Source organism: Strigops habroptila, chromosome 11 (genome assembly GCF_004027225.2).
Source record: "Strigops habroptila isolate Jane chromosome 11, bStrHab1.2.pri, whole genome shotgun sequence".
Lineage (NCBI taxonomy): Eukaryota > Metazoa > Chordata > Aves > Psittaciformes > Psittacidae > Strigops > Strigops habroptila.
This window is the reverse complement of record NC_046360.1, coordinates 29593720-29620945: the sequence shown is the minus strand read 5'-3', so window position 1 is coordinate 29620945 and position 27226 is coordinate 29593720. Positions and strand designations below refer to the sequence as shown.

General features: G+C 39.9%; 1 protein-coding gene and 1 long non-coding RNA gene across 5 annotated transcripts in view; one reads left to right on the top strand and one right to left on the bottom strand.

The window, feature by feature from the left end:
- Nucleotides 1–6473: 6473 nt before the first annotated feature.
- LOC115614563 lies at nucleotides 6474–13572 on the top strand. The gene is made up of 7 exons (XR_003993771.1): nucleotides 6474–6569; nucleotides 7811–7932; nucleotides 8515–8821; nucleotides 8950–10274; nucleotides 10507–10803; nucleotides 11164–11369; nucleotides 13491–13572. It is a non-coding gene; the product is annotated as an uncharacterized LOC115614563 (long non-coding RNA).
- Nucleotides 11568–27226, bottom strand: part of LOC115614562 (contactin-3-like) — a 104721-nt gene continuing 89062 nt past the window's right edge. For all 4 annotated transcript variants that reach the window (XM_030501595.1, XM_030501596.1, XM_030501598.1 and 1 more), the window contains 10 exons: nucleotides 24016–24133; nucleotides 22740–22898; nucleotides 22488–22637; nucleotides 21696–21766; nucleotides 20630–20864; nucleotides 20339–20454; nucleotides 19530–19716; nucleotides 15998–16110; nucleotides 14196–14364; nucleotides 11568–13608 (listed from right to left, as the gene is read on the bottom strand). In XM_030501595.1, coding sequence (XP_030357455.1) covers nucleotides 13508–13608; nucleotides 14196–14364; nucleotides 15998–16110; nucleotides 19530–19716; nucleotides 20339–20454; nucleotides 20630–20864; nucleotides 21696–21766; nucleotides 22488–22637; nucleotides 22740–22898; nucleotides 24016–24133 — 1419 coding nt within the window. In that variant the 3' untranslated portion in view covers nucleotides 11568–13507. The remainder of the gene's footprint in view (nucleotides 13609–14195; nucleotides 14365–15997; nucleotides 16111–19529; nucleotides 19717–20338; nucleotides 20455–20629; nucleotides 20865–21695; nucleotides 21767–22487; nucleotides 22638–22739; nucleotides 22899–24015; nucleotides 24134–27226) is intronic.

The window sequence follows — 27226 nt, the reverse complement described above, 5'->3', positions numbered from 1 at the left end:
AGCTGCTGTCATCTACTCTCTGAACTCACCCTTCAGTGAAGCGCTGAACAAGTACAAGTAGGATTTCTGAGTAAGGCATACTCATCTTTATAATTATATTCTTCTGAGGTTAAGTGCTTTTCCTTCAGTTATGTGAGAAATTGTCTCTCAGTACCATGAGAGGAAGATGAAGGAGGGGAAGGAAGGCATCTTGAAACAGGTCTTTTTAAATCCCACTACATGCGGTTGTGCTGGGAAGTGTGAGGGGTTTTTGACACAGGTCTCAGGGCTGTGTGTCACTGATGTGACTGTGTGAGACGAGCTGTCCCCACCTCTGTCTTCTCCTTCCCTTGTGGCTTCAGAAGTTGTGTTTCCACCTCCACAGGCGATGGGATCATGTGCTGTTTTGCCAGTGTGTGTGAGATAAATGATGGTCCAGAAGAACTGAAATAATAACCTCTGGAGGGTATCCGCTCCTTTCTGGGGTTGAATCAGTCTCTTCAGGGGTCCTTCCGTACCGGATCCTCAGTGCATTTCAGGTGAATCCAAAGGTCTTGGCTTCTAGTGCTATTTAATTACTCATCTTTATCAGCAGTATACTTAGGCATAAGCCATATCTATCTAATCATAAACCCAAGCAGACCAACAATTAAAGTCCTTTATATATTAGCAGGCAAAAGCAAGCCCTCACCTGTTATCCATTCTGCATATATAAAATTTTTCTGCAACCTTCTTCAGCACCAGGAATTTAATAGCTGAGAACAATTTTTATATCAGTAAATCTAGTATGTATGTCTGCCCCTTTCCTGAATATTCAAATACGTGGCCATATCAGTGATTCTCATTTGGAAGATGATGACAAGGGTCATAATTTTACTCTTTATCTCCTATTTCACCTGTTCCTGAATGCTGAAGGAAGGGCAGAAACTGTACTGGGGAGCTCAGTGGTGTTGACGACAGCCTTGCAATACTCGACTGTCAGGGTGTGATGGGAGGACGTGGAGGAGCAAGGAGTTCAGCTGAGCATCTGTGCCCTGCAGGCCTGGCTGCTGGTGAGGTGGTACCGCTTGTGGTGGTGGGAGAGAGATGGGGGGTATTAGCCCTGCTCACCCCTCCAGCCACGTGGTGCAAAGCAGAATTGCCACATCAGGTAGGAAACCTACAGCCTAGTAAAAAATAAACTTCATTTCTGAAGATGAGAAAGGTTAAAATGGAGATTAAATGTCTTGACCTTCCATCTGGGTTGTGTTTTGTGAAAAGGACACGGGGTTTCATTCCGTTGCTTTCTGTTCGTGCTGCATTTACGTGCCTAAAAAGATTCAGCTGTCATAGCTCTGACAAGTGCTAAAAAGCTCTTGTTAAGGTCACTGATATCAGAGAAGTGTCTCTCATACAACATCCCAGTATCGGGGCCATCGTCACTGGGAACGAGGGCTGATGTCAGACACTGTTGGCTACAGACAGGACTGTGACCCTGACATCCTGGCACGGCTGAGCCGGCGCTTCCCTCACTGCTCTTCCTATGGAGAGCTGTGTAATGCTGCTCCAGCTAAGAGCAGAAAAAGCTCTAAACATGCATGACCTTTAAATTCAGGCTGAAGCTGAAAGATCTGATGCTAACTAAAATCTGGGGTTGCTTTCATGTGTCTGAGCATTCAGGGAATAGATGTAGCTTAACATGCAAATGCAGGGCTTCCTGTGGAACGGCGCTGCTTTTCAGGATCTCTCATTTCATGCTGTTACAGCTCCATGCCCTGCTGTTTCTGTGAAAAGAGCCTCTCTGAGGAAAAGCTTCCCACAGAAATCCAAATGATGTGGTAAAAACCCCCATCACTACAACTTAGAATGTAATTTCTAAAATGTGTGGTGTCCATCTGCAACCTGGCAATCAGCAGCATCTCTGCTGCTGGTGTTTAGAAAACAGCCTCCTGCTCCCTCAGTTTTCTGTGTCTGAACTTTATATATTTGTCCTTATCTATTTAAGCAAGCAGATCTTGAAGTCAGGAGCCAGAGCTCCTGTCCTGCCATAGGTGTGCAGAGGAAGGTTTTCCCTCTGTGAACAGTGATGCTCTAGCAACCTTTGGCACATAGAATCATAGAACAGTTAGGGTTGGAAAGGGCCTTAAAGATCATCTAGTTCCAACATTCACTTTTCTTCTCTGCATGCAAGTTAAGGTGCTCACATCACTGAAGCGTTCTGCACATAGAGAAAAATAGACATCCAACACTTTGTTTTCATATTGCTAATGAAAAATGCTGGTGAAGCCCACATACAGCAGCCATCTGGCAGGTCCTTTCCCTAGAGGTTCCAGGTGTGGCACACCACCAGTGGAGTCTGCTTGCTGCTGTAATGTCTATTTGGCACTTCAAATATCTTCCCTGAGCCTCTTCGACATCATCATCTTCTGTCTTTAAAGCAATGTATGATGCGCTGTTGGTCTGTGAAACACAGCAAATGTTTGACACTTTTCTAATCCCTTACATTTTTATTCTCTTCTGGTTTTGAGTATTTCCCATTCTATGCCACTACCATATAATTCAACATTTTAAGCATATTGTTCCTCACTGTGTCTGCTTATATTTTTAAGCTTGTCTGGTTATTTTGGCAACAAGAGACATCATAAATTATGTAAGCAGTTTCTCCCCTTACAAGCTGGTCCCAGCCCTGTGCTGCCCCGATAAGAGCAGTGAGACAGAAGCAGCTTTAGTAACGGTGGGACTTGTGTGACTGCACTTCAGCTGTGCTGTGAACAGAGAATAGAGCACACGGCATCCTGGAAATGAATTGAAACTACATAGAATCGGGGTTAAAAACAGATCCAAGCCTGGCTGTGGTCTGAGACTCCTCTGCAATTTGGGAAGTGTGGTTTGTGGCAGTCTAGTTTGGAAACTGTGGCTGTGACCATGCTATGGGCTGTATGTAGCAGAGCCCAGTTAGCACATCATCTGGGTCTAGAGTTCATGGTACCTTCATCTCTAAAAGCTGGGCTTTCATCCTAAACATGTGGCTGGGAGTTCAGGTAGGTGTAAGGGAGGGTTCTCATCCACAAGGCTTCGAGAAAATCAGAGATAGTGCGTGAAAACTGCTTGGACACGGGAGGGACCTGAACCTGATGCACTCTTTTTAGCACATACTTCAGTTAAGTAGGAGAGTGGCCACAAGCAGCAGCATCTCAGTTCTTGAACTCGAGGAAAAGCAAGAGTCTTGCTATTTCCTTGAAGGAAAAGGAGGTGCTAGGAGGTGACACCCAGGAGGTGCTAGGAGGTGACACCCTGCTCCTTGTCTCAGTACCTGGAGTTTTATTAGACTCCACTATGATGTTCCTATTCAGAGGTCAGCCTCCTGACCCTTCAGTCACCGTTTTCATATAAGCAATCATTACGGACTAATTGATAATCATGAGGACTGGCAGCAGTTATCAGGGACAGATGGCCTCTGCTGGGAAACCTCTGCCTGTGATAGCTCCAAACCATGACATAAGTCTCATCTTTTCAAGAAAGCCTTTACCAGATGGGTTTAATTTAAAACATGGCCTTTCTCATTTCTTCCTGGAGGATAGCTAATTAACAGCAGAACAGATAGCTCTGCTCCTCTGAGGACAGGGGGCAGGCAAAAGTGGGTGTTTGATATTGAAACGTTGATGTGTTTGGTTCCAGCGTGTCAGTGAGATGATGAACTTGTTAGAATAAATATTGATAAGTGTATTGAACTTCTCATTATTCTGAATTTACTAGAGCTGGCCAGAAAGAGGCTAATTCCTGAGAAATACCTTGTAAAAAAAAAAAAGAGGTCTCTCATCTCATTTTTATTATTGCTCTGCAATGACTAACCCTAAGTCAATTTGTATTCTCTCTCATCAGTCCTATTAGTAGACTGCTGCTAAAATTTGTGGTCACAGCTGTGGAGCTCAGAGAGCAGCTCAGAAGAGGGTGTTGAAATGAAGCTCTTGTCTTGCTTTCCGAGGGCTGCCTGCTTGAATCCAATTGTTCCTGGCAGTCATTTCCCAGTTGATAGTCAGCTTTATCACTTGATATTTGAACCTTTGGCTTATTTAGCCAGGCTCCTCATAGTCCTTGGTTTGCTGCTCAGAGGATGTCTCAGCCCCAGCCTGCAGTGGGATACTTTATTCCCTTTTCCTCTGGAGCATCAAAATGGCTCCAGGAGATTCTTCTCCTTCAGGCAACTCTGGATCTTTTCAATTAGATCCATTACAAACTATGCTGATTGCCAGCCTTGTCTCTCTTCTCTTGCATGAGCTATAAAATACCTCTTTTCCTCCCCTTCCCAACTGCACTAAAAAGGTCTATTTTTATATGCCTTTTACAAGCATGCCTGTGTGGTAGAAATTAGAAGTTCTAGCTTATCTTGTGTTATGTAAATATTTCTGTGCTTCTAGAATGCAATAGTTCTTTTCCTTTGATCCAGCTTTCTTGCAGTCAGTTTAACCTTCAGAAAGAGTCAAAACAGGTGTATGGAGATTGCCAGTGGCAGTATTCTTGAGGAAAATTGGAGAAAGAAAAGAAAACTCAGAATTACCAATATAGCTCATTTAGAAATGGATGGCTAACTAAAGGAAAATGTCTTGTGGAGACTTTTAAAGCAATTTTTCACTAAAAATAGCTGGGGCCAAATGTAAAAGTAGCATTTTCCACGTTTGCATGGTATTATGAGATGAAAGCGGTGCTTTTCCAGCAGTCTGGGATGTGGCTGTGCCCCATCCCTGTGCTGTGGGCAGGATCTCCAAATTCTGTCCCTGGGCTGTGGTGGAGGGACAGGATGCAGCCAGATGTGGGATGTCTGCAGGGCTGGACCTGCAGCTTTCCCCAGGACACACATACTGAACTGTGGGGATTATCACCAGTGTCCAGTACGATCCCTTTCAGCTGTAGCTGTTGAACAGTGACAGCGGAGAAAAGGAACAGTTCGAGTCTGGTTGTAGATGATTTTCTCGACAAGTGGGTGTTCCTGGTGGATTACTTTGCTTAAAATGTTAATTATGCTTCTTCAGAAGCGTGCAGTGAAGCAGCTCAGGAGGGGAGGGGGCTGCAAGAGACCTGGGAGAAGTCGCAGCCTCCGGTGTGTTTTGCTCATTAAGCTCCAAAGTGGAGGAAGCAGTTTGAAATGCTGTTGGCACGCTTTGCCGACAAGCACTGAAAGTGGGCTTCTGCTTCATATATGTTAATGCCAACGGGTGTAGAGTACCTTACAGGGACATGGTTTAGTGGTGGACCTGACAGTGGTATAGGGGTGGACTTGGCAGTGTTAGGTTAACAGATGGACTTGATAATCTTAAAGGTCTTTTCCAACCTTAATGATTCTGTGTTTCTATGGGAGCGTGTATACATGGTGGAGAAGCTGTACGTATGACAGGAATTAGATGAGTCAGACGCCTGAGGTTAAGAGGTGAAGTCAGCTTTGGGTTTCTGGCTGAACTGTGCCCTTTTTAGTGCCAACTGCTGTGAAAGTGAGGCCGGAGCTGGGTCATGCCTGTGGAGACAAGGAGGGGTTGGTGTGGATGAGTGTGCCCATCACACAGCAGCAGGGAGCTACGTGCCAACACGGCTGTGCTGTGACCCCTGCTGCACTCCAAGGAAGCAGTCAGGGATGCTGCAAGGTCCCATATGCTCTGCCCAGCCTGTGCCATGGGCTCCTTCTGTGCCCATTGCACAGGGTTACCACCACAGCTGCAAATGGTGGAGCCACAGACTGTTGTTTCTCCATGTGGTTGCCTGTCTTTGAATGGGCTGTGTCACATGGGACTTCAGCCCATTCCAGCACCTATTTCATGAAATACATGTAGTGGAGTCAAGTACTGCTGCTTTAAACCTGACCCAAATCTGAAACCAGATAGTCAAAGTACTTTATCAAAGATGATAAGCCTCGTGAATGTGAATGAGTGGAAAATACTCTAAAATTGTTCTTGGGTTGATAGACAAAGATTAGTATTCACTGGAAATGAAAGAGAAGGGACACTTTGCATAATTCATAAATGAGAAGGGTTCCTGCAGAAAATGAAGAAGATTTTACTGGAATTACTTTTATCTTTCCTTACCTTTGTGGCTGGAGTTTCAGCTGATTGCTTTGGGCTGTGCTGGCAAGAGCATGGAACAGCCTTTCCAAAAGAAAATTTTAGGACAACTTCAAACTCCCCCAAGAAGAGGTTGATTCTAGTATTCACCTATTTTGTAGAGATGGGAGGATAAGAAGCAAACAGTGTGTAGTTAAAAACATTTGAATAACAGTAAAAATGATTATACAGAAGATATAATAGTGGAGACTTTGTTATTTGGCAGTATTTTGCACAGAAAGAACTATATAGCAGAAGTTCTGCCTTGGTCCTCCTCTTGTTTCGAAGGGCTGATCGATCAGTCAAAGCCTGCTGAAACTGGGGTAAGGGTTTCATTAGCCTTGGATCAGGCCCTCAGCACTGGATACTCTGGTTGCTTGAAAATAGGTAATTAATGGTGCTTTATTTTTCATGTTTCCAAGGCAACACAGAACCCCGAGACACTGTTTTCCAGTACATGAGCAGAAGCTTTTGGCTGCAGCAGAAGAGTTCCCCTCTGTCTCATATGAAGCTGCTGTAAAGGTACCAAAGCCATATTTTCTGTTGTTATAGTCAATTTATGTCCTATATCCAAAAAGTAATGACAGTCAGATGCAGATGATGAAATGAATCTGAATGAATCTGTTCTCACTGCAGAACAACTCATTCAATCAGCTGAGAGCTCTGCTGTTCAAACAGATAATTAGTGTTGTGACAAGTGTGACTTTAACTGCTTCAGTTTGGTGGCAATGTTAGGAATTGTGACTAAAATTAAATTATTTGTCTGCTTTAACCATGGCCCTCCTTGGATTGCTAATGAGAGAAACTCTTGTTAAACACACGTCCCTTTTGATAGACTCCTTTTACAGGTCCTCAGTTGGGAAAATGATTTGTTATTTGTATCATAAAGGCAATGAAAGAGAGAGCTTTCCCTTATTTTCTCTGACTCGTTTCTTTTTATGTCGTTAGCTGATGGAAGAGGTCATTGCTTGTGTTCCAGCATAAAACTGAAAGATCCCCTAAAAATAAAATCTCCGGGGAGAGCAATCCCAATGAACGCCCTTCCTGCCTGTCAATATTCCTTCTAAATTAATGGGCACAGGGAATGTATTTGTGTGCTCAAATCTTGGGAGCATTTGCAGCACCTTCCCTGAGGTGACCAAAAAAAAACAATCCATCTGCCCTTCTATTTTGGCCTGCAGAGCAGTGAGTCCGGAGTGCCTACAAATAGGTCCCTGTGTGTGCTCTGAGGTTCCCTGATGTACTGTAACTCTACATCTGTAACCACCAAGGCCTCCCCAGACTCGGACCAGGAGGAGGATGCAGGGAGTCGCTCCAGAGCACAGCTGCCAGTTGCTTTCATTCAATACGAAGTGTTCTTATGTTTGCATTTTCATTAATGGCCAGATGGTTTGGTAGCTGGTTTCCAGTCCCACCTCTGACCAAGGGCATGCGAACCCTCCCTGTGTGCAGCTGGAGGATTCCGGTCCTGCACCCTCAGCTGGCAGTGGAGCAGGGGAAGCGATTCATTGTGCCTTCTCCACTTGCAGCAGGGTCATTCTGAATCCCGAGGGGAGTGGGGTCTGGGAGGCTGGAGGCTGAGTGGGCAGCCAGGAGCTGGAATGTCTGAAGAGTTGCTCTTTCCTGATGCATGGTTCTGAGATATCCCCCTGCACTAGGAGATGCTGAGTTTAAATTATCATGAGCTGATTCAATGAACATCTTGAAGTTACATCCTTTCTATTGGTGCCTAACCAGGGTGCTTTTGGTTCTTCCTTTTTCAGCATTTGCCGATGCCTTGATGTTCTCTCACCCAAGGGGAATTAATCATGAAGATGGAATGAAGAGCACAGCACAGAGAACAGGCATGGTCCAGATCTCACAGGGCTTATTATGCTTTTGAAGGGTAAGAACATAATCTTAGGTACATTGGGAAGAAAGTGTCTTGGTAACACTAGGTAGGGTTACGGGCATGTCTCCTATATTTGTGCATTAAAAGAGACTTTCAAAGATACTTCTTGATCTCAAGATCAGCCAGGAGTTCAGAAAAAGAAATTTAATATCAAATGAGTTTATCAAGTTTTCTTGGCCCCTAAGGGTGGGAAAAAGACAAAAGAAAGATGCACGTGAGGTCTTGTGAAATTCTAATACTAAAACTCATTCACAAACTGAAAAGTCTCAAACCAGAGAGTGTTCAAAACCAAAGCAAATGAAAAGCATGGTGTGAATTACAGCAAGTGCCACTGCAGACACTGCAACATGGCAGTTAAAGCTGATGAAGAGGACCCATGGAAGGAAAGACTAGTGTCTGTCTATCAAAATGCCAAACTCTTGAGCAGGGGAACTTTCTGATGCACCTAACAAGAGGCAGGACAGAGTCGTTGGTCTGACAATACACAACCACTGACATCAACAGGAAAACATGAAAATAGACTCAAAATTGATGGCAGGCTGGGGTTTTTTTGACTGCAGACTGTTTTTGTGGCAGGTGTATGCCCAGACAGACACATCTACTCTGAGGATATCTCCTAGAGATAGCCGTATTCCTCTGGCTAAGATGAGCTACTACCTGCTAGTCAGACCCACTGCGGGCGTCAGAAGCAGCGAGCAATAGCTGAGCAGTTCCCTACTGAGAGGCAAGACAGCAGCTGTGCGGGAGGAATGAAGGAGAAGATGCCACCAAGGAAGCGTCGGCTGTAGCTCTTCATCCTGCAGCCAGCTGGTGCAGCAGTGCCCACTGGCTATCGAGGTGTTCACATCCTCAGCTGACCTTGGGAAACACTTCCAAGCCCAAGGTGAGACATTAATAGCACCTCTGAGAAACAGCTCCCATATGCACAGGGTGCAGGCAGCCTCCGCTTGCTGCGGCTGTTGAAATAGCTGTAAAGTTTGGAAAAAGATAAATATCTGTCCCTTTTTATAGGCTTCACATCCTGCTTCCCGATGAGACCCAGGCTATACACACGCAAGGGACGTAGCTATGAACTGTGGGAAGTCTTTGCAGAAAAGCTCTTTGAGAGGGTAAGACTGGTATCTAGAGACACACATGAAGTGGCGTACCTTCTCTCCCCATCATGTTGCAGCTTGCATATGTATGTGTCAGATTGAAAGCAGTGCCTCTTATAAAGCAGGCTTTACTTCTGATAAAACAGAAGTAACACACATTCAGTTATATCTCCGCTAAACATATCCTTTTTTATTGCTTTTCAGGAGTTCAAAGCATTAGCATAAAACAATTGAGGAGGTTGTTTTTCCTAAGAGAGCAAGTGCCTGTTTACAAACTTATTTTATTTTCACAATATTCTATTGTTATTTATTTCAGACAGAAAGCTGTCAGATTAATGCACTCCCTCATAACATATATAACCTGACAGGCACTGCCCATGTCTGCATTCCACCATGGAATGGTGGAAGGCAAATTAAGTAGAAAATGTAGATCTCCCACTATTTCTTAGGGCTAAAGTGATATTAGTTTTTAACTCATTTTGTATTCATAGAGGATCCTGCATGTTCACAACATATCTGACAGAGTAAACTGTCCAAATAAAATGTGTGGGTTTTTTAATTCTTATACCAGCTACCTCTGAGAAAGTCAGACTTCAGATGTATAAGAAGGTGTCATTGAGACAACACACCCCCCCCCCCCCTTATGAACAGTTGTCAGGTAAGAATGGAAAAATCACATTTAAAGTACAGTAAACCCTTTAGAAAGCAAATCTTGGGGGGATAGGAGTGCAGGGTGAGTAACTTTAAACCCATGCTTAAAATAACGCCACAAATGGCCCTCACCCTTCAGACCTCCCAATTCCAAAGCACAGCACAGCTCCTCCAGTACTGGCTTCCTGTGAAAGCTGTCCTGGCTTCCAGAGGCAGCATGCAGTTAAAAACATAGATATTTTTTAAAGCTGTTTCATATTCCTCTTTCTTTAGGATGTGTATCCAGCTGGTGGCAGGACTCTTGGATCCTTTCTCCTTTCCACAATGACAGTTTGAGTCATTGTCCAAAAACCCCTGCGGGTTGCCCAGTTTTGTGTTGTACTTACCTATTTTTCAGAGAAACCCTGTGGAAGCCTCAGTGGTGGTGATGCTGGGGGTGCAGCACCCTCCTCTCACCCTACAGGAGCGAGAGAAAGGCTTGGCTCATCCGTCCTGGGGTTTGCCTGTCCTACTCCCCCCAGCTTCTGCCTTTGCGCTTTGGGAGCCTTCATTATTACTGACCAGCTTGGAGGAATACAGCTATGCTTTTAGGTATTAAAAAGAATATACTTTACAATAGTGTTTTCCTAAAAAACTATGACTCAACCCAACTATTCTTTTTTACTGGCTTTCAAATAATAGCAATTGTAAGTGATAAAGTGTTGACTATTTTGATACAAGTAGAATGGCAGAAATACCCTCCCACCATCCGCAGTTCCAGTCATACAAGTGATGTTGTTCACATTTTTCATTATTGTTGATTCTTTTTCTTCCTCCTCCCCAGGACTGATTTGCAAACGTTGGTTACTCACAGAAGCTGCTCTGGAAAGCCTGCCCGAGGTAGGCTGGCTCAGGAACCTCTCCCCTCATCCCTTGCTGGCTCTTTACCTTTTCCTCTATCCATCCTTTCCCAGTGACAACTTACTTTTACTTATCAAGTCTGTGTTAGTACCACAAATAAATATCAACTGAATTAACATGAGGTGAGGAACAGCTCAAGAGATCAGCTCAAAGGAAGACTAATCTGAACACTAGCAGAAACAGAGAGCAAGGCTGGTGTCCACCAACAACCATCTGAAAGGTAAAACCCTCTTTAGTCAAGAAAAATGACTTCAGTCTTGCGTATACACTTGTAAACGTGTTGAGATTGCTACTGACCCTTATTGCAGCATCTGGATCAGCTCTCTATTAGGTAGGTAGAAGCCATGCTCTAAAAGCTTGAAATATATTGTTCAGATTTGTCTTGTGTTCCCAGTGAGAAGGTTTTAGTGCTAGAAAGTCTTGGGCTTTAAAATGGGAAGCTGCAGTATGTAAGGAATAGGCAATCTGCAGGGGAAAACAGGCCATGCAATTTAATACTAGTGATACACTAAATAAATTATTATAAAGAACTAACTCTTCTTCAGTATAATTACATACTTTTTTTTTATTTTTCCACTAGAGTAAACAGCCTAATTGGACAGATGGGAAATAAAGCCAGGGAAGAGGTGGCGTTTTGTCCAGTCCTGCAAGTCTGCGGGCAGAGGAAGACCTCAGAAGCTCAAGCACAACCTTTGGTCCCTGCCCTGTGCCTGCCTCTGGGACAAGACCAGGATGTATTTACATCCTTACTCTTCCCTTCTCCCTCCTGCCCTGCTTTCTGTACAGGTAGGCCTGGGTATATGGGTTGGGATTTCAGGCTTTTTGCAGCAAAACTACTGCAACAGAAGATCCTATCCTGTGAAGCAGCACCAGTTAGCAGAAATATCATGAAGATGCAGTAAGTATCATTTTTAGATGAAGTAAATCCCATGTGTGGAAATACAGAATCCAAACAAGCAATAATACTTTGAAATATTCGAGTATCCCTCAATATAATAAATATTTTATTAGAGTAATAGAAAAAAATGCATACAGATAACCATAGGATACACACACAACTGGAAGTTTAAGGATAAATTTCAAACTTTTCAATATGAAACAAGGTACTCGGTACATATCTCATGGAGATATATAACTAGAAATTAAATAATACAATGTAACTGCATGAAAATGGCAATACAGAACGTGGACTAGAAGTCTCTGAAACAAGAATAGAAAGAGTCACCCTCTGTTGCATGAAACATAACTATATACTTACTAGTAACACCAGTTTTTCCATCTCCCACCCGCCCCCCCTATTTTCAAGTGTCTGAAAACATCACTGGTTAGCCACATTGAAAAGCAACTAGCCATTTATAACTATGTATGTACAGTATATACAGATCTTGCTTACTTCAACAGTTAGCACGTATTTCCATCTGGATGTGATACTAATAAGGTAATTTGCTATTTGAACGCATATAAGGTATTTTTTTCCTACAGTGCTACTGTAATTTCATTAATCCTGGTTCTCTCCCTTTATAGTTCTGTGTGTTGTAATAGTCTGTGAGATTTTAAAAAAGAAAGTCTTTAAAAGGATATGGTTTACGTCACATGAACACTTGTGCTCTGCCATGTACGCAGGCAGCTCTCTAAAAGGTGTCTCAAAGTCTGATTTGACAAATTCACAACTATAGAAGTCAAATGGACCAGGTTTAATGTATCATTAATATATTGCTATGAAAGAAAGCGCAGATTTCTCCATAATAGCAAGCCTGAAGTGTCCTCGTGTTATTTTTTATTATAACCTACAGTATTGCCACAAACTTACCAGAATCGTATGACATTAATGGGGTGCATAAGAGTGCCAGACCAGGTGAAACATTCTGAATTGGTTAAAAAGCAGCAGGAAGGGGAGTTATGAATGGAACACTGACTTAAGGATGCCTTTACAGTGCAGTGCAATAGACAAAAGAGCAAAACAATTTGGGGATGCATATATCTGAAAGCACCACATCACAAGATAGGGAGGTGGTAGTAATTCCTTTTCATAAGGCCATGGTGCAACTGCATTTCAGTAATGCTTACAACTGGGCACTTTTGTTAGTGAAACATACTGACAGGAGTTCAGTGAAGGGCAATAAAAATGAACTGGAAGTTGGAGGAATGTGATTATGAATAAAAAACATGGTTAAGAAATATAAGGTGGGGCTATGAGTAAATTAACTTCAAAAATCTGTTGATGGAGAGGAAGGTTAGGTGTTTGAAAAGGTACATAAATACATGCTGTGATAAAACAGAGAGCTGTGAAATCATTTCTTAAGAGCAGTAGTGGAAGCCTTATCTCTCAGACACCCCAACATGGCCTGTGCAAAACCAACAAACATCCATACTGTGACTTCTCTCTATCTTCCAGCTTTGATTTCTTGCTAGATTTGGAATTACTTATAGAATGGGCAGTAGGAAAACTAATCCAAACCTACTGGATTATGACACTGGCTAAGAACAGCCGCTTGGTGGACGTGTTACCATCTGATTGAAGTACTGTCTCTCTGATTTCATCTTTTGTATGTAGAATGATGTTATCCTAACCATGCAGAATGTACCCAAAACACTGTCACTGCAAACATGGAGTTTCTCACTAAGCTAAGCTCTCCCCTGAAACTCTGATCACAGTGCCATTGCTCTCCCTCACATTGTATCTGAAGTATGTAATATGTAAACTCCTTTGGTTCAAGTATTAAGGCATTTTTAGATTCCTTTTTAAAGGATTTGCTAAACTTTACATGGTATTTTTACTTCAACCTACAGTGAGATACAAAGAATTTAAAAACACGTCAGGATAGAAGAAAAACATGCATTAACCACTGCAGGTTTCTTTTAAAAAAGCACTTTTCTGTAGTAACCAATTCCTTTTTTTTTCCCCAGCAAATGAAAATGTATCATCACAACACTGAATTAAGGGTCAAGGAAAATATCATTGGAAAGAAGCTGGATACACTGAAGATACTCAAGATGGATGGACCAGAACCTCTTGCATCCATACCTGTGACAAATGAAAAAGGTCAGAGTTAAATAAAAGCATGAGTTTCTGCTGTGCCAAATCATTATTCTTTCTAGATACTAAGCAAGAATTATTGTAAACTTTTATTTCTGACAAGCAATGAAAATTTAGAATAGATTTACCAAAAATACAGTAGAGTAAAACTATAGAAATGCCTTGTAAAACACTGAAACTGTACAAATGATCCTTACTTTCAAGGTAATGATAACGAAATGGGTAAAAAAAAATCTAATGTTTTTAATACCAATTTACATGGTAATTTACCAGTTCAGTAGAAGGAAGTTTGTCATGCGTAAGCGCATGAAAAACTGTTAATTGCTTTTCTTTTTATTACCTTACTACCATACAACATACAAGTATTAATTCTTTTTTCTCCTCATCAATAAGGACTCAATTCCTGCAAAGACAAGCTGTGGCAGCTGCTGGGTGTCAACTGCACATTTAGTAAGGATTCACTACACCAAGGCAGAGACACATCTGTACTATGGCCAGTGTAGAGGAGGTTCTGGCATTGATAGGGGACCCTATATAAGCAGTGACAAAATACTAGAGATTCAGTTTTAACCTACTAGCTAGGCTGGGAATCAGGATCTGGTCACTGCTAGTGCCATCTCCACCATCCGTTGTTGCTTTCACTTCTATAATGTAATCTTCATTAAACTGGAGCACAAGTTCAGCTGTTGTCTTGTCCGTGTTCAGCACGTTCATATTGCTCTGACTGATAGTCCTGTACAAAACCTGCAACACAAGCAAAGAGCAGTAGTGTGACATTTCTTCCAGTAGGACCTGCCCTGCAATTTATATTTGTTTCTTACAAACAAGGTTTCAGTCTTTAAAAAGATGGGTTGAGAGATAAGATCTGATTTTCGGTTAACATATATACTAGGGCAGAATTGCATTTAAAGAAAGAAGGTAACATCAATCAAGTGCTTTTATTCTAACTAACTTTAATAAAAAATGGCACAATGTATAATGACAATACATATTGTATTATTTCATTGTATATTTTATATAATTTGTTAACTTTGTTGTTATTATTGTTATTATTAAATAATGTAATAAATATAATGGGTGGTGAGTCACTGGCACAGGCTGCCCAGAGAAGCTGTGGCTGCTGCATCTCTGGCAGTGTTCAAGGCCAGACTGGATGGGACTTGGAGCAAGCTGGTCTAGTGGAAGGTGTCCCTGCTTATAGCAGAGGGGTTGGAACTAGATGAGCTTTAAGGTCCCTTCAAACCCAAACCATTCTATGATTCTACTGACTACAAATGAATAATATATTCTGTGGAGTACCTTAATGTATTGATCTATAAATTATCTACTGTTTGCAATCTGGCATTATCTATATCAGCTTCTTATTGCCAATATGTAGTTTTGGAAGGAGAGAACTAATCAGTGTTAGAGAGTATGTTGGACAATGCTTCCCAACTGCTTAGTAGTTATTCTGTCATGAAACTTCACTGCATTCTGTGTTCTATGTAACTGGACTATGTAAATACATTCAGTAAAATTAACCAGCTTTATCAAAATTCTGCTTATCCTTGTGTACTTAGCAATGTCTGTTACCCGCAGGGGAACCTGAAATTGTTCCGGGAGACAGAGTATGCAGTTTGAAACTCTGCATTGTGTGTTTCTGGGTCACCTACTGTCTATGAAACTAGATGGCTCATCTGAACTGTAAAGGTGTTTCTTGCCCATACTACTCAGAACACTGCATAGTCAAATCTTCAGCATAAATATTTTATGCAGGAATGTATCATGTAGGCTCCAACTGTATGCAGCTCATCAAAAACATCCTTGCTATTCTCTTATATGACATTTAAACACTTTTATGTTTGTGCGCTGATCAGATCTACAGTAGATGTAGCAATGCATCAAGGCAACGAGCATGTCCCACAGTAAGAAAGAAGAAAAAGGTTTAGAATATTAAGTTTGTTAAAGGGGGAACTAACAAGTATACTTGGCCAGCAATGGGAACTATAATCATCAGCTAAATCTTGGATTTATTTAGTTTCTTTCAAAATGTTGTTATACACATTTATAATAAGTGGTATACATGTGGTTAAGTATCATTATATATGTTGTGACACTCAAGTGTTATATATCTGGATAAGTGGGATCTTGAGAGCTGGCAACAATGCCTGCAGCTCCTGGTTTTGTTCGTGTGAGAAGGCATTTACCACTACTGGTAAAAGGGCCACAGCTTATAAGACATTGTTAGAACATGATGTAAAATCTGTAAAAAGGAGACACTACTGCAGTGGTTTAGATGTGGTATTGTGCATCCGCTGAACTTACTGCCTTGCAAAGAGACAAGAACAAGCAAACTGTGGATTGCTTTCAGATACTTTTGGAGTCTATTTTCACTTACCTTATATCCAATCACTTCAGACTCATTCTCCATAGCTCTTACTTCTTCCCAGCTGAGGACTACTCTGGAGTCGGTGACATTCCACACAACATTTCCTGGTGGTTGACTGGGTGCTTCAAATAAACACATAATAAAAGCATGACTTTAATTTAACTGGCATCAGTGATTTATTCTACAATAGGAAATAATAGTTCAGGTAATTGACTTATTGCACATCAGATACAAAAGCAACTAAAAGGCAATGTCATTGTTTGTAAACTTTCTGGTTCAGAGACTATATTAAAAAAACCCACAATGGCACATAAATGTTATTTCTGAAGTTCTATTATCTGTTGATGGTCCTGCATTAAATACAGCCAGATAAAAGCATGTATCATCTTAAGACATGGCAGATCAATTAGAACAAACTAGTGAAACCAGTGATGGTAACAGACAATTTCTAGCTTTAGTATATTGCCAAGAGTAAGCAAATACTTCACAATAAATTATTTGTCAGACAAATGTAGTCCTAGTGAATATTCAAATCTACACGCTATCCTGATTTACTGTAACATGTTTGTAATGTAAAAAAAATATTTGACAGATATTTTTTCTTCTTTTACTCGAGGTGTGATTTTGACATGCAGTCAGTACCATTTCTGTATCTGCAGTTGGAACAATAGTGGGCTTTGTCCAAGCACAGCTATTTGGGTTTTTGTTCATTAACAAGCTGAGACTGTAATTTGCAAGGGAAGTAGCATGCTTTTGGCTGTATGCTTTAATATATCTTGAAGCTGCCAAGCTTTCAGGGAAGGCAAAGGCAAATACAAACCTCTTAAGATGCCTCAAGTTGGTTTCTCAGAAAAAGGGTCATTCAGTGACACAATCAACGATTAAAATCTTTTCTAAATGTGTTAAGGAAAACAATTTACTGTTGCTGTCACCTAGTGGAGGCAACTGCTGCTTAGGTGGACTGTGCTACCCTTTGATGCTGAAGGTTCCAGTATTTAACACTGACAGTGGTTTTAAACACTCCCATGCATGTTCTTAAGGGTTTTTCCCCCCCTCTTACTTTAAATTCTTTCACACAGGTAGTTCCCTACCTTCTTTCCATGAGCAGTCAGATCAAAACCCACCTGATGATACTACTTAAAACAACAGACGCAAAACTGTAAGATCGAGACTTACAAGAATTATTCTGAAGTCAAACAACCACTCACAGGTATTTTTTTTCTTGCAGTATTTGAGTTGTTCTATATACTAAATAGGATTTAACCTGAGGCACTAATAATAGCTACTTTTTGTAAATATAAGAAAGAGGAGTTGTTTTACTCCTGGGCATTAAGTAATACAGCATATATGAATAGTTTTCACACTGAGATATTAAAGCTGAATTTCAAAAGAAATGAGTCATTCTTTTAAATCCCTAACATATTAGTATGAATGATATCTGAAAAAAAGGAAGAATAATTACATATAAAAACTCTAAGTCTGTATCTATCACTCGACTTACGGAAGTGATTCAGACAGTTCCAATTCACACCAAAATCTCAAGTAATCTTCAGTGTTCAAGTCACATCCTGAACCACCACATTATGTAGGTATGTATGTGTCCACTGCTAAGCATGCAAATAGCTACACAGATTCTCTGAGCCTCTCAGATGCTTAAAGTTTGTCATCTACACTAGTATTTCTCTGATTTAGTACAAATGGACAGAACATTTGATTGATTGATTGTATTTTAAGAAAGACACTTAAAATAGGAAATAATGATTGTTAACAAACATCTTAAAAACTTAGGCAAATCTTCCCCAGTTATTTTCCATTTTATATAGCAGTATATTATAAAACAAACCTACAATTGTTATTTTGGGTTGCAAACATGAATATTTCAAATATAAAAGCAAAGATACTTCACTGGTCAAAAGACAAAGACTGAATTTTCAAAATTGAAATATACTGGCAATTGAACTTAAGTATCTCTGTTACTTGATATGGCCAACAGTTATGAAGAAGTACCGTGTAGGTCACATGGATAAATGTAAATGGAATGTGCACAGAAATCCTTCACAGCAAAAAACACATTAATCACAAACATTCAAGTTAAAAATGGGATTGATTTAAAAAGCACACATTTGAATGAAAAATCAGTTTCTACTGCATCAGTACAGAGAATTATTTGTCTTTGTCTTAGTCAATTCAAGTAATAGCAAAATCCTTCAGACTGACATTATACTGTACTGCAGTCTTTTTTTTGCTGTCTTTATTCACCAGCAAGATACATGGACATAATGCAACTAATTTTTCTATTTGTTCCAAAGAGTGACTAGGGGCCTGATCCAGATCCTGTTTAAATCAGTAGGATCAGGTGCTTGTCCAGTTCTCATTCACACTTCCAAATGCAGGTGGTCACTAAAAAAAGGCCTGTAAAATCACTGAGCTGACCAGGCTGGCACCACCTCTCCTGAGCAGGCAGTAGCCACAAAGATGATTAATTACGGAAAACTATTTATCACGTGTCAGGTACAGGCTACAGGCAGTGAGTTACTGCAGATTAGCCAATTGACAGTAAAGATGTATATAAAATATATAAATATATATAATTTTTATATATAATATATATTTTATATATATAAAATGATATAAATTTAATAACAAAAATATATACATTCAAAATATAAATATATTTTTATATATATCTAAATATACAAAACTCTAGATATAATTTTATAAAAATATATATATATAAACTTCCTGATAATGTAAGTAATCTGAGTTGGTTTAGTCCTTAGTGACAAAGTGGTACTTGTTTTTGCATATAATAATTCCTGATAAAATAGGTTTTTTTGTAACACTGATGTTGCAACTACTTTTGGTAGAAGGATTTTAATGACTATTTCAGGGAACGTGACCTTTCAGACAGATTTAATTGTACATTCTTGTGAGCCTGACAGAAATACTTCAAGATTGATGACCCTGATTCTGAGCTGTATTACAATGTAAGAGCATATTTCCATTTGTAGAAAAATTAGTGTAGCCTTTGATAATCTGTTCTTTAGCTTAATTTCTCCTTAGTAATAGTAAAGTAGCAATTCTTCAAGGGGAAACGATGGACATGAAGGATTGTTTTGCAGGAACTGGATGAGTGAAGATCATTGCATTTCAAAAGCTATGCCCTAGAGAACTTACAAATATGTTACAAAACCCTGAAAAATTAAAAAAAAAGTCTGTTTTTTTCCTTCAATGTAACATAAATTTTTCTTTTAAAATTCTTTTAGTCACCAGAAGAATAATAAAGGTTCAATGCAGAAATTCTGTATCTTCAGCTCCCATCTCTACTGGCACTGTTGAGTTTTACTTACTCATCCTGCTGAAGTCACAGAGGGTAGAAAATAGAAGACCTGTGCTCGATTCAATTGTGTAACTAACTCCTCTACTCTGTATGAAAATTTAGGTCACTTACTTACACATATTGTGATTCTTATTTTTCATTTCCCTGCAAGTGCTAACACACCTTTACGTCTCTTCCCCACTTGAAATTCAAGATACTTACGTGTCTTTTTTGTGGTAGCATTTACTGTGGCACTGAAGGGACCTGCTCCAGCACTGTTGTAAGCACGGACAGCTGTGTAGTACACTAAGTTGCTCTTCAAACCTGTTATTCTTACTAATGTCTCATTCCCTGCAGCTTTTACTCTGTTTGAAGATTCTTCTTTTTCACCATTATTCCAGTACCTAACCTAGTAGGTATAAACCAAAACCATTTAAAATCTTGCATGGAATGGACTATTCACCCACAGCACTGCATTTGACTGCATTTTGCATTTAAGTGCGTTTTTTTCTCAGCTGAAAAAGGTAGAAATACATTAAAATTGCAGAAATGTTTACTGTGTAAAAAAAATGAATTCTTATCTGTCTGCTTTTCACACTTGCTGCTCTTTTAGTGTGATGGTAGGAAAAAGAAAACTGAAATATTAGATCCTGCTTGAATTAAAAAATGACATGAGGAAAACCATTATTTCATTTAAAAAGTAAACAAGTTAAACTGTTTTAAACCAGAAAACTGTACCTTACAAAACAGTTTCTTTGGAAGTAAATGTAATTCTGAAAGAATGTAAGTTTGAACATACTGTTAGACAGACACGTGACTACTGGCACAGGAAGCAAAACACAATTTCATTCTGTGTTCTTTGTTTTCAAAGATACATAGAAGAAAATATCTTCCTTCTGGGTGTAGGTGGGGCAGGAAGGAAGCATGATATGTGGTAATCTATTGTAAATTTGTGCTGCTGTCCTCAGCCTGCACAACCCTTCTGGCTCATGGTCCTTTAGAAAATAGCAATGTGTTTTAAATGAGCTTACCTCATAGCCAAGTAACCTTCCACTACTCATCTTCCAAGGAATGGCCGTCCAGGAGACCTCGATAACTGAGGATGACAGACTGGTCGCAGACACACCGGTGGGTGCTACGCTAGGCTCTGTATTCAGAAATCAATAAATGAGAGGTGATCAGCAGCACTGGTGACTGTGGAAATGAACATGTCTGTATTCAAACAGATCTCATTTCTATTAACTGTTGCTGGATTCTCTGATGAAACACCCCAGATTAAATATCTGGATGTAAATCAATCTAGAGATGACTCAGTCACATACCTTCTTCAGCTGAAAAAACGGTGGTTACTGAACTAAACGGCCCTTCTCCTTTATTGTTATAGACACCAACTTTGACTTCGTAAGGTGAAAAGGGCAAGATGCTTTCATTCCTAAAGACATATCTTGGTGTGTCAGGCGAGGTGACCACAGTCTGTATCCATGTTGTGGTGCCCAAGGGGCGGAAGGCAACAACATAGCCAAATCCTTCTCCGTTTTGTAATTCTTCAGGGATGGGCTGCGGGAAAAGCAGCAGACGTAAGTCTGTGATACAACATACAGCACTGAATATGTTTGGCAGGAAGAAAGTACTGACAAACGTACAAGATAGCAACCAGACTCTGGTACAGCAGAGCAAAATATGTTCCTTTGAACCTATTTCAAAGTTTGCACTTCAATAAGAGAACACCTTTCAGGTATGTTGTTTTCCACTAAGCATCCTGGTTTAAGACACTCTTCAGTAAATACAGTATTTATTTTTTTTTCAGTTTCACAATCCATAATTTATAAAAAAAATGAGTAATTGCTGAATCAACTATTATAGAATCCTTTGTATAGCGGCTTATAATTTCCTCTGATGTGTTAAAGATTAGATAGCCACACAGATTAGTCAATGGTAGGAACAGAATGTTAACATTTTAACTTGTTAATAAAGGGATCCATAATATAAAGTACTCTCTGATCGTATTGGCTAGCACATGCATCCAGAATTAATTGCAGGAAAGCAAGAACTGCAAATTTGCACCGAAAAGCATAATTTAAATGATGCCCTTTCCTATTCCCCAGCTTCCCGCCCCCTTTTTAGCATTAAAAAGGAGAACTTTTTGGAGAACTTGTTTGAGAACAGAAACAATCTCAGACAAATTAACTGAATTTCCTACTGATTGCCACCTAGCACGATAGCATGAGAGAGAGAGAGAGAGGGAAGGCAAACGCACGTAGCTCACAGCACAGAATGTTACTGAGCACATCCTAGCTGTGAAGCTGTTGGAGCCAGGGAAATTCATCATTTAGGAGTCTGAATGAAAACAATTATTCTCTGAAGGAAATTGCTTGCCAGAAAACTTACATCCCATGTTATGACCAGTTCAGACCTGCTGCCTCCTCCCCCACTGACTTCAGAGGGGGGAATTTCGGGAACTGTGAAAAGGAAACATACAGCTGTCTACACAGTGTAGATACAAGACATGAATTCATATAACGTTAACCTGGTGGTACTCGTATTGTTTCTGCACATGTAGGTGGGGGGGCAGTCCTGTAACACCCCAGCCCTGTCCTGCATTCCCCTTGCTGCTCTCCACCACCAGGCAGGCCAATGTTTTCCTGAGCACTTGAAGAACCTCACTAGCTCTCAGACCACTCCACTAATGCTTATGAACTTGTAGAAACCGCAGGTCTGCTTCATTTTTTATAATAGAGTTAACTTATGCAGAGGTATTGGGCAATGGCCTTATTCCAAGTAAACTCCTGGGGTTTTAATTGATGTGTTCTTCTGAGCCACATGCTTGTTACAGGGAAGGTGTACACCAATCAAACACTAGGAATGAAAAATCCCTGTCAAAATTAACATCTTTCCATCCATTAATACTGTCGGACTCTGCAGCTCTGCCTGAACTGACAGGCTTTGGCATACTAAATACAGTTTAAATGTATTTAGATGTTATGCTTCTGTGATGTTAAGTAATGCAACACAAAATGTCCCACAGCTAAACAGAAAAATCATGAACAAATCAGTTACAGGCTTTTCTATTCAATGGCATTTCCAAGCTTGTTTGCAAAGAGCCAAGGATATGAATGCTCCTTTTTTTTTTGTTAATATTCAAGATTCTTTAATTAAAAACAAATAAAAGAACCCACTAACCTGCCTCTTCAGTTCTTACTTTTTCTGAGGGTAAACTAGGTTCTCCACCTCCTATTTTGTTACTGGCAACTACACGAAATTCATATTCAACCCAAGGATTTAAATCCACTACTGTGGTTGTGAATGTTTTCCCATCGATCATATCTGGAACTATTAAAAACAAAAAGAATGAAAAAGAAAAAGGAAACTAAGCATATAGTGTCCTTGGTCAAAAACATTTCAACAGAGCCTGTGACAAGAATTGTGTTTTACCTGTTGTAACTCGCTGCCAGCCAACTGAAAAGGGTGTCCTTGCTTGTACGGTGTAAGTGGTTACTGGGCTGTGATTATCTGTGCCTTCTTGCCAGGAGATCTGAGCTGTGGTATCAGTTATTTCATCCACTTTCACATGTTCAGGGGGCCCAGGTAAGCCTAGAATCAGATTGAAAAACACGTGGTCTTTTGTAAAGCCAGTACCCTGGAAATCACTAAACAGAGCCGTATGGATTGCCATTTTACCAGCGCCGTGGGAGGAAGAAAACAATTCAGCTTGGAATAAGAACACTTGTAATTATTGTATTACATTCACTAAACTTAACTCTGATAATCTAATTCTGAAATACTCTGAACTGCAGCACGGGCGACAGAGTTTTGTTTTTTTACCAAGAACCTTTGTTCAGCATGATCCCTCTATCTTCCCTTTAATCTACTAATACATCTCTGCAGTCTGCCAATTTGTTATCTACAGCTGCTCTACTGTACAATGCACTGGAGCAATTTTTCAGCACATCTGATCAGCACCCTGAGCAGCAATTCTGCCAGGCAAACTTTCTGTTGCCTTCTGGAAAATCCCAATTCTGGGCATCCTGGCAAAAATGCCTTTTATATCTTATCTTCACCAGCAAAGACTGAAATAACTAACAGTACATCAACAATTAAAAATATCTGGCATATTTTAAAATATACTGAATAAGTGGCAATCATATTATGTGCTTTTACAACAACCAAAGCTTTTCCCTTACAATGCAGCTGTATCATCAGCAAAGAAATCTACAGTTCTGGCTCAACTATGAGCATTCTAGCTCTGAATGACAAGGAATAAGCCTGCATTATATACTTCAAACTCCAGTGTGTCCCTAAGACAAAGCCTCTCCAAGGCTTGGGCAGCAGTTGCCCAATTCTGGGCAGGATTCTGGAGTCACCAACCCCAATGGTACAGTCTGCAGAGGCAGCAACTCACAACTTGCTCACAGCTGCCAGCACCAGGTTCCCTCCTGTCAGTGATCTGAAGGACTGTCAGTGAGAAAAGATGTGTAGTCAATAGTATATCCTCCAGCTCTTAGTTTCTCTGGGAAAAATTAGGTTTCCAATTAAAAAAATTGAGCTGCAATTCTCCCTAACTGCAAGGCAGAATGACATAATTCAAGTCACAATCATTCATCACTAATTCAATGAATTGGGTCTGTAATCTACATCAGTTGTTTTTGTAATCTACAGTATAAAAAAAAGTTAGAAAATATGATTCATGGTAACTGAAGCTGAAATTTACCTCGTACAATGAGGTCTGCTGCAGATGCTACGCTATCCACTTCGGTCTTCACCATACAAACATATTTTCCACTATGTTTCAGCTGGATGTTTCTAATCATTAAATCTCCCGACGCACTCTGTTGAAAAACATAGTTCTTATTAACGTTAATATACTACCTTGTAATTTAATATTAACATTGTGTTTGTAAATAGAAATCAACCAAAAAATGCTGAAGATAAAGTTGCTCAAAAATTGCACTGGCAGACAGCCTGCAGAATAGCAAGTTATTATCAGCTGCTCCATGGTAGCTGTCTGTAAGCATTTTCCTTATAAACATGACATAGTGTCCCTCTTTTAGGGGAGAAGTAAGCTGCAACATGGTTAACTCATACTAGGAATGCACTTCCTGACTGCTGTTAGGAATCATGAAGAAAGTCAGTGGCCTGGGACCAACCATTTTCTTAAAAACCCTAAGAAAGAGAAAAACCTGGTTTCTATGGCCATTAACCAGTTTTACTTCTAGACAGAATTTTTAAGTTTAGTTATCACAGATTTTTAAGGAGTTCAAATGTGTAAATGACAAAGCTGAATTTGGTCGATTCCACAAGTTATTGCAAACACATCTTCATTTACAGGTTGTACATTTTGGGCTAAATTCCCCATTTTATAAGTCTAAAGTTCTATTCTTTGTTCTTCCTCAAATAGTTAATTTAATCTTTGGTCATTTTTTCCCATTGGTCTATCTCAAGTCATGGCACGTAGTTGATCTCCTGAATCAAGGGAAACATCCATAAAACTTGAGTGATGACTGTAACTTCATATCACGTTACAGCTCCTTGTATACTATTTGTTTTCTATGTCACTGAGTGGAGAACTTGATACTATACCTTTGGTAGCCAGTGTCAAAAACCTCCTCTTTGTGTGTCAGCTGAATTACTGTTTTAACTGAGATCACACTGTATCTTTCAGAGGAAAATTTATCAGATCTAAATGTTTAAAAGTTTGGTTGGTTTTTTTGTTTGGTTTTTTTTTGTTTTTGTTTTTTTTTTTGTGGTTTTTTTTTTTTTTTTTTTTTTGGTTTTTGTTTTTTTGGTTTTTTTTTTTTTCCTGAAGAAGCAGCATTTCACTTGAGGACAGAACCCCAGTTTGTGGGTATTTTTAGCTACTCTGGCCACATGACTGATTCTTTGGCACAGAGTAGTTTGGGAGAAAGGGGAAGACATGAATCTGGGGTTCATTTTAGTCTTAGAAAAAAAGAACAACCTTTCCAGCCATTTAATTATTTTTCTTTGTTTCACACTCACACCCATTATTTCAACAGTACAATGCCTCACTTTATCCAATACAAGCTGAAAACAATTCTGCCTGATTCCCTTCCATGTGTGTATAAACACAATGGCTGGTCTGTGAAAGCACAGATGTAAGCATTTGCAGGACAATTCAGCTCTGATTGTGTACAACACATTAGAAGTTGGGTTGAAGGCAATCTAAAATCCATCTAACTAGATTGGAAGGGGATATTCATGGAATGACCAACAGCAGCAATGCATACTCACAAGCAAATCATGTTCTACACAAACTTACTTTAACAAACCAAATCTAAAACATCTCCACAGAGGAGACTGTCAAACAGAATAATTTTACTGGAAATAAACCCCACCAAGATATTACCACTGCACTTAAATTATTTGTGGATATTTTGCTGAAGAATCCCGAAGTACTGGGGAAAACACAGAGACCTGCAGCAGCAAAAAGCTCCAGTGTAGTAGGCACCCTCACCTCCCATGGCTCTTCAGACCAACAGTGGTATCTGCACTCCTGCCTAGCCAGACTGAATCTTGGTCAGCATGGACAAGTCCAGGTGACAGTAAGATCACCTTCCTTTCTCCACACTACACAGAATACAAATACAGAGAAGCCCATGCAGTATGAACAGCTGCTGAAATTGCTTTTGCTCCTCCTGACTGCATAACCACCATTAACCAGTGCTGGCTTCCACGTGGAGGTGATAACCTGAAACAGTTTAGAGGCAGTCTGTTCAAAATTCGTCATCTGCTTGGTTTGCCATACTCTGTGTAAATCATGTGCCTAACAAAACAAGAAACAACCCCAAAAAAGAGCAGTAAGACAGTGTTACGTCCTATATTTTTCTAACCATCTGGAAGACCAGGTGGTGGTCCCATAACATTCCTGCTAACTACTATATGTTGGAGACCTCAGGCATGTGTGACAGGGACTTCCAAGACATCACTACATAGAAATCTATCCACTGAAAAAATATTTTCCTTTAGCCATATTTACAACCAAGAAAGCTGAAGTTATTTTTGCAGAAAGATTTTCATTTAACAAATACACACAGCAACTATTGGAAGGGTTAGAACATATTTATACTTATTTACTTACCATGACCTGCATATAACTCCAGATGAAATTATTCCACTGGCCCCAATGTGATATAAAGCCCATAAAATATTTTTGTGGATCTCTTGGTAACCTATGAAGTTTTCTACTAACAAGCTTCAATCCCTCTTTATACAAATAAGAGTTCAAAAAAACCCCATAATGTCTATATTCTGTATGTCCCTTATGCCAGACTTGAAGTAACATGCTCTAGATTCAGAGTTCTGAGTTAGGCAACACTCACCCTGGATTTTAATTCATCACTGACTGAGGATTTGGGGGGGGGGATGTGGAAAAAACCCCCACACCTAAACAAGACTTTGATTTGGAATGACATCTGTGTTTGTTTTAGGAAAAAGATGGAACTTGCAGTGAGAAAAAGCACTGCTTTTTCCCATCAGCTTATGAAGCCTTAATTGAGACAGTAAAACTGTCACATTCAGGTTTTGGTATGTTTTTAACCTTTCTATCTAATATTACTATTTGTGTACACAATCAGAGTACAGCTGGGGGGAAATATTACTAAATAAATAAAAGCCCATGTAGCAATACTGGAAGGTAACGGGCTATGAAATCAGAGCATTCCCATTACAACATGACAGATGGTCAGTTCCTAATTCTCAAAACATTTCTGTGAAAATGTACATGATATATGAATATCTCATGGCTCCTACAAGGAAATCTCATCATCTCCACATGCACTTATATATAATCAATTGTAAACTGCAGAACGCTCTGTGTGTTTGGTGCCTGCTGATTAAATGCTAAATCTTTCGAGGTTTTACAGGCAAAAAGAAAAAAGTTAGGTGCTGAAATGTCAGTTTCATAG